At 35.2% G+C, this 6,687-nt stretch overlaps 1 protein-coding gene across 1 annotated transcript; it reads right to left on the bottom strand.

The window, feature by feature from the left end:
- Positions 1-5,401: 5,401 nt before the first annotated feature.
- Positions 5,402-6,242, bottom strand: LOC133828781 (uncharacterized). The gene is made up of 4 exons (XM_062258886.1): positions 5,909-6,242; positions 5,718-5,828; positions 5,570-5,638; positions 5,402-5,443 (listed from the first exon to the last, which is right to left on the bottom strand). Exons 1-4 carry the CDS (start codon positions 6,161-6,163, stop codon positions 5,402-5,404), a joined length of 477 nt encoding a protein of 158 aa, XP_062114870.1. The 5' UTR covers positions 6,164-6,242.
- Between the last annotated feature and the right edge of the window lie 445 nt (positions 6,243-6,687).

Raw genomic sequence — 6,687 nt, 5'->3', positions numbered from 1 at the left:
TACTTAGTCAGGTGTGAAAATAAAATCAAATCTAAACAAAAGAATCTAAATTAATCGTTATTGTAACTGGTTACACCTGGGTGTAAAAAAAATCTGATATGAATAAAATGAATCAAGCGTCATGGTACCTGGATACTTAAATAGATTTGGAAAAAAAAACCCAGAAAAATTAAATATGAAGTTGATTTGCAGGAGTGTTTGACAACAAATATACCTCGAAACAACAACCATCTTGAGATTGATCATGATCAATATTCAACAGATTTAGATGGAATAATCTCCAACGATATAGCTTCAGAATTTTCTCCATTAGCTAGGTAATAAATAAATAATCTGAGACCGAAGAAAATGAGGATGAATGATGACATAATAATTTGGGCTGAATACTTCTCTAAGTTTTGTTTGCTTGTTTTTTTATTTCCTGTACTTGTAAAATGAATAAATTTTGTAAACCTATCGATACGCTTTTTGAGCAAACGTTCTAGTTCTATTTCTTTAAATAATTAATAAACACATAAATATTTATGTTAGAACCTTATTTGGTGAACGTTTGGCTACTAAACCTATATTCAATTGATCTAAACATCACAGGGAAAAACCTTTTGACAACTTTTGCCATTTTCCAACCAAACAAATTAATTAGCTAACCTAAGCTTTCATATGTTAAAAGTACCCTAAAATATTCAACTACCTAGCTTCTTATACTACCCTAGTTTACACCAAATAATAGCAGTCAACTTTCCTTGAGTACATTTCTTAAATCAAATCAAATATGAAGTCAAGTACCTGGTTACTTAAACATTTGGAAAACAAAACCCAGAAAAATCAAATATGAAGTTCAAAATCAGATGTGAAAAAGAAGAAGAAGAATAAAACTAGATTTGAAGAAAGAAAAAGAAGAATAAGAAAGACAAAAGAAGAAGAAGAAGAAGAAGAAGAAGAAAGAAAGAAAGAAAGAAAGAAGGAAGAAGAAGAAAAATCAGGTCGTCATCGTTGTTGTCGTCGGAGGCAGCGACGGAGGTGGCATCGCCTGAAGATATCTGAGATGGACACTGAATGGGGGAGGAGAAAGAGAGAAAGAGAGATCGTGAGGTAGAGAAGAGAAAATAAGAGAATTAAGTTTATGGTAATTTATTTATCATATTTTAAACATTTTTTTCCCAAAACTTACCATATTTTGTATAATAATTTATTTTCCCATAAATTTAGAAACTATATATATATTTTCCCATATTTATGTAAACTTCTCTTGTAAATATTAGTTACAAAAATGTCACGGAGCCCGTTATCAAATACAGGGCATGGGCCCAACATTGGGGAAAATTCCAAATCCATATGTTGGGCTAGGACCCAAATAAATTTTGGAGGGTTGGATTATAGGAATAAAATATTTTTGGGCTCAACCTGTCATTGTTTCCCCCGACAGGTCCTTTCCCTTTCTCGTGCATGGTACTATTCTCTTCACGACTCATATTGGGTTGTTGGTTTGAATTTGAAGGTAAGTTTTCAGAGTTCTTTCCAAGCGCTTCCTCCCCTTTTCCATTATGGGGTGTATATTTTTCCTTGGTCATTGAGCTCTCTGCAGGTTCAAACCTCGTGGAGATAGGAGTACCGTTGTCGACCTGCTTGGCTAGCTTACGTGTGGACTGCACTAGGTCACCCATTTCCCAGCTCCCATCAATATCTACTTTTCCTTTCCAATAAGGGAAAAATTCTCCAATACCAAGAAATGTGACCAGTGGTATGCGGTTGTTAGTCTCATCGCCATTAACCGCTCGGTTGAAGTCCTTCTCTTCCACCATTCGGCATTTTTCCGAATTTTGAAATTTCAGTTCCCGAAGCTCGACGTCCCTGTCTTGCGGTTCTACATGCTCTTTGAGTTGCTGAACTTGAAGCTTACTCTTCCATTCCGGCTTGCTTTTTGTGATCCAGTCCACAAACCATTTCTAGCATGGTGTTGTGAAAGGGTTCATCTCATCGGCTTCCACCTTTAACCAGTTGCCAAAGAGAGGGAAAATATGTCCATGCTTGTTCACCACGACTATTGGAGATCTGGAGCAGAGCTTCTGGTCATGCCCAATTATTCCACATTTGAAGCATATCCTAGGCAGCCTTTCATATTTTTATTGAAGCCAAAGGTTGCCAAGTCCTTCACACCGCAAGAAAAATCTTGACCACAACTGCTTGTCAATGGACACTATCACCTAGAATCTTAGTATTCCATAGTTGAATCTTTGAATGGCGTTTTGTGGGATTTCATACACTGGTCCTGCCTTATCTGCTATCTTTTCCAAGTTATTTTCTGTCCAAAAACCTGGAAGAATGCCATGCACTTGGATCCAAACCGGAGTATGATCAAAGGATACTTCATTGTATGCGAGCCAACGCGGCCATGGCATGACAATTAGTAGTGCTCCTCCTACAAACCATGGACGTTTCTCCAATACCGTTTTTGCATCTTCAGTAGTTTCAAAAGTGAACTCCAAAATGCCCGAATCGATTTCAAGCCACTTCCAGTCCTTGAACTTGTTCCACGCCATACGAAGAAAGGCTGCAATGATGTCTCTTGAGATTCTTGTTTTGGAGATGAGCTTACCCAGCAAAACTTTTCTTGGGCGGGAATCTAGATTGTAGCCGTGGGGTTTTAAATCAATAGTGAGATCATTCGTTGAGAGATTAAGGGTGTCCTCCAGTTGGGCACAAAGCGTGTTTGTATCCATTATTAGACTAACGATACGAATCTGAAAAGCTCAAACAAACGAGCCTATGGGTCACACACTACTACAAAAAAGGCCTTTCTCTGCGGTTTTTTTACTCAATACACTGCGGTTTTCGAGAGTATTGAAAAGCGCAATGTATTCGACCGCAGAGAAAAGTGATACGCAAACCGCGGAGAAAAGCTACACTTTTCTCTGCGGTTGTAGTAAGCCAACCGCGGAGAAAAGAGAGCTTTCTCTGCGGTTCTAGTAAGCAAACCGCGGAGAAAAGAGAGCTTTCTCTGCGGTTTTCTTACTAGAACCGCAGAGAAAGCTCTCTTTTCTCCGCGGTTGGCTTACTACAACCGCAGAGAAAAGGGTTTTCTCAATAAAAAAAAATAAATTAATTTCGATTGATAACCGAGCATTTTTAATAAAAAAAAATTAATTTTCAATTTTAATAAATAATTATTTTCAATAGTATAACTAATTTGTTAAATTATTATATATACATTTCATATCTAATACAAAATAAATGGCTAGTAATGAATTAAAGACTTTAATCATTCTAACCAATATAAGTTAGCACTTTAATCTTACATACATACAAAAATTTAGTTTTCATAAACAAATGGCATTAATCTAGCTAACCAATCACTTTGTAGTGGTAGTAGATCCTCTTTGACATTGAATTGCTTTTTGTCAAACCCCTGCAAAATTGAAAAGTTAATATAGATTAGATAATTAAATACAATATCTAGTTTTTCTTAAGCAAAAAAGAGTTTAAAATATAACATACTTTCTTCTTGATAACTTCTGCTGGATTCGGTGCATTTACAAGATCATAAATGTATCTTAGTACATAATAACCACATTCATGACTTTCAGGTTGTTTTGGACAAGAACCTCTCACCAATTTTGTAAATGTGCCGATGTATTCATTTTCCAAACATTGTGCGTATGCTCTACAAAAATTAAAATTAATTAAATACATATTATGCTCTCAACTTTTAAAAATTAATAATGCATACATTACAAATGAAGAACTTACTTTTCCATAACCTCCGTAATTATTGGTGGAGATTTATGATTTTTTAAAGGGTCCAAAATTATGGTCATCCCCCGCATCATCACGAGCACCAACATCCAATGTCGACTAAAATAATAATAAAATATGATTATTATAAAATTAAAATTCAACCATAGTAGTGATAATGTTTAAGTAGTTCGTTCTTACTCAACAATCCAGGGAATGAAATATATTTGGCCTCGTCTATCCATAGTCATCATCCATTTGGCTATAAGATCCACCGTATAGTTTTTACTTTCATCATTGCCAATAGAAAGATGTTCGGTGTCAAAAAATTTATATAATTGTCGTGAATTTGGGTGCATGCTTTCCCAAATGCATCTGTAGAGAATCAATCATTCATATTACATTTTCAATTAATAAATTAATATCGTCAAAAAAAAATTGGGCAGAGTTTCCTCTGTTTCTATAGCATATCCAAAATTATTAGAACCTATAAATTCAATTCAGACAAAGCATACAACAAACAACATGCATGTTCTCAACCATAAGCCACCGCAGCACACAAAATTCGCAGAACCTACTTCACTAAGACACACATGTTCTCAACCTTCTGTTATCTCCGCAGCACACAATTTCATCTCAGAACTTACTTCACTACGGATGAATATCTAATATATTCAAACTCCTCTAATAGTTTGTAATGACATAACGGATTGATACATACCTCATACCAAACAGCATAGCTGAGGATCCAATATTATCCATGGAGGCTGCTTGATAAACGTCTTCCGAAGTGATGAAGATAGCCTCGCGTTCTCCTATAAACTCCGGGTCAACGGGAACTTGTACAACCCCATCTATTCCTTTATTGGAATAATACTCCTTCACTATGAATTTTAGACTCATATCAATTTTGTCCCATTGGTTATCTGTTAACCAATTTGAAGGTTCTGGTTGAGTTATTTCAGCGGGGATGACTACGTGAGATCCAACTGATGATAAATGTGGGCTTCGAGATAGGGATTTGTGATTAGATGAAGATGGACCCTACATAATAGCATTAAACATATCAGTATAGTGTACCCATTTAAAAATAAAATTTAAATATCTAAGCAAATAATTTTATACCTGACAAGCCACAATTAAATTTTTAGGCCAAGGCAAGAATGTGTCTCGTGCGTCCCCAACATATCGTACGTTACCAAAGGGAATAGGGATCTCAGCTTCTTCTTGTAAGACATCTATAAGCCAAACCCTCGCAACTGAATCATCAAGTACATTTCCATGGACGGTAATTTGGCTACCCATGTTTGGTACAATGAGTACACCTTTAGCCACCACATTGTCAATATTATCAGAACACAAATAAACTTCATAGGTCGGTGGTGGCGGAGACTCATAAATTGATGATCCATCATCTTCATCAAAAGGATAGTCTTCGGTTTGATGAAAATGATCATCTGCGTTGGGGGCAGGTCGATAGACTTCATCACTTGTATTCTCATAATATTGTCCCTCATCAAATTTCCCTTCATCGTTGTATCCACACTCATCGTTTTCCTCATTATATTCTTCATTTTGAGCTAATTCCTCTTCTGTGCTAAATTTATGTCTTTTTAGCTCTTCAATCTCAGCTTTTAGTCGAGCAATCTCCTCTCTTGCAGTTATTGTTTTATGTTTTTTTCCAAACATTTTGGAAATGGTCGCAGTGAGCCTACAAAAAAAATCAATAAAGTCAATCAATAAACCAATCTAAATAATTCTTAAAAGAAAACAACTATTATAAATTATCATACCCGCCAGCTCGAACACGACCTGGGTGTTCTGGTGTCCCTAATACTTGAGTCAAGATGTCATCTCGACCCTGAGCTGTAATTTCTCCACGAATCACTTTTTCTTTGACGTCCTCCTACTCAAGATATTATTTGGTTAAATTAGTTGATATAAATAAAAACAATATATTGATTCTGAAACCTTAGAAAACTTACTATCTTTTCGGCAATTTGTCGGTCTAGCTCTGTCACAAGAACTTTATTTTTTTCACGCGATCTAAGCCAAACTTGATACCTCTCTGGATTTTGAATATTTCGTTCTTTTTTCTGCATTGTACAAGATAATTATAGTTATATGTTGCGATAATATCAACCATTATTTAAACTATAATATCAAATATACTTACCAAATCTTCTCTTATATTAGCCATTCCTCTACGAGAGGTTCGATGCCTTGACTTCATTAGTAATGCACAGTTTTTTTGTTCTTGATGCACTATTTGAAACTCTGGACTTAGACGACTAGTTACAAATTGTAACCATTCTCTCTCGTCAATTATATCGCTATACCTCTTTGGGGGAAATTTGAGTTCTTCCATCATACCCATTTCAGCCAAAGGTTTGATGTACTCGGTAGTGAGTTCACTTTTAAAATCTCTCATTATTTGACCAGCTTTTTTCAAAATCTCACGTTTGAAGGTTTGAGGAATGTTGTGACCACCCTGAGAATATAATTAAGAAAAGTAATTATTAAATTTAGATATCACACATAAATAAATAAATAAATATCATAATGATAATTTCTTACAATGATATCCTCCCATAGACCATCTTTCAAATCTTGTGGGACCTTCCTCCAATCACCTGAGTTGATAGAAATCGTGGCTCGTACTCTAGATCCAAGATATGATATCATGTTTGTATACACATCACCTATTGGTTGTCCCAAATCGTTCCATTGAAGATTTTTCTTGATTCCTTTGGCTTTTTGTTGGGTCATGTAACTCATTCTTGTTTTACCACGACCTTGTTGTTTCTCTTTGTCATCTCTTTTATCCGCCATCTGCATCACACAAATTACAAGTGTTAATGCATTATACAAATAAATAATCACAAGTGTTAATGCATTATACAAATAAATAATCACAAGTATTAATGAATTATATAACTTACTAAACATGTTTTC

Source organism: Humulus lupulus, chromosome 1, assembly GCF_963169125.1.
Source record: "Humulus lupulus chromosome 1, drHumLupu1.1, whole genome shotgun sequence".
NCBI lineage: Eukaryota > Viridiplantae > Streptophyta > Magnoliopsida > Rosales > Cannabaceae > Humulus > Humulus lupulus.
This window is presented reverse-complemented; position numbering and strand designations above follow the sequence as displayed.

Coding starts and splice junctions, on each gene's coding strand:
- LOC133828781 (XM_062258886.1), bottom strand. CDS start 6,163: ATGAGAGATTTTAAAAGTGAACTCACTACCGAGTACATCAAACCTTTG. Junction 5,829..5,908: donor CTAATATAAGAGAAGATTTG/GTAAGTATATTT, acceptor TGTACAATGCAG/AAAAAAGAACGAAATATTCA. Junction 5,639..5,717: donor GACAAATTGCCGAAAAGATA/GTAAGTTTTCTA, acceptor TATCTTGAGTAG/GAGGACGTCAAAGAAAAAGT.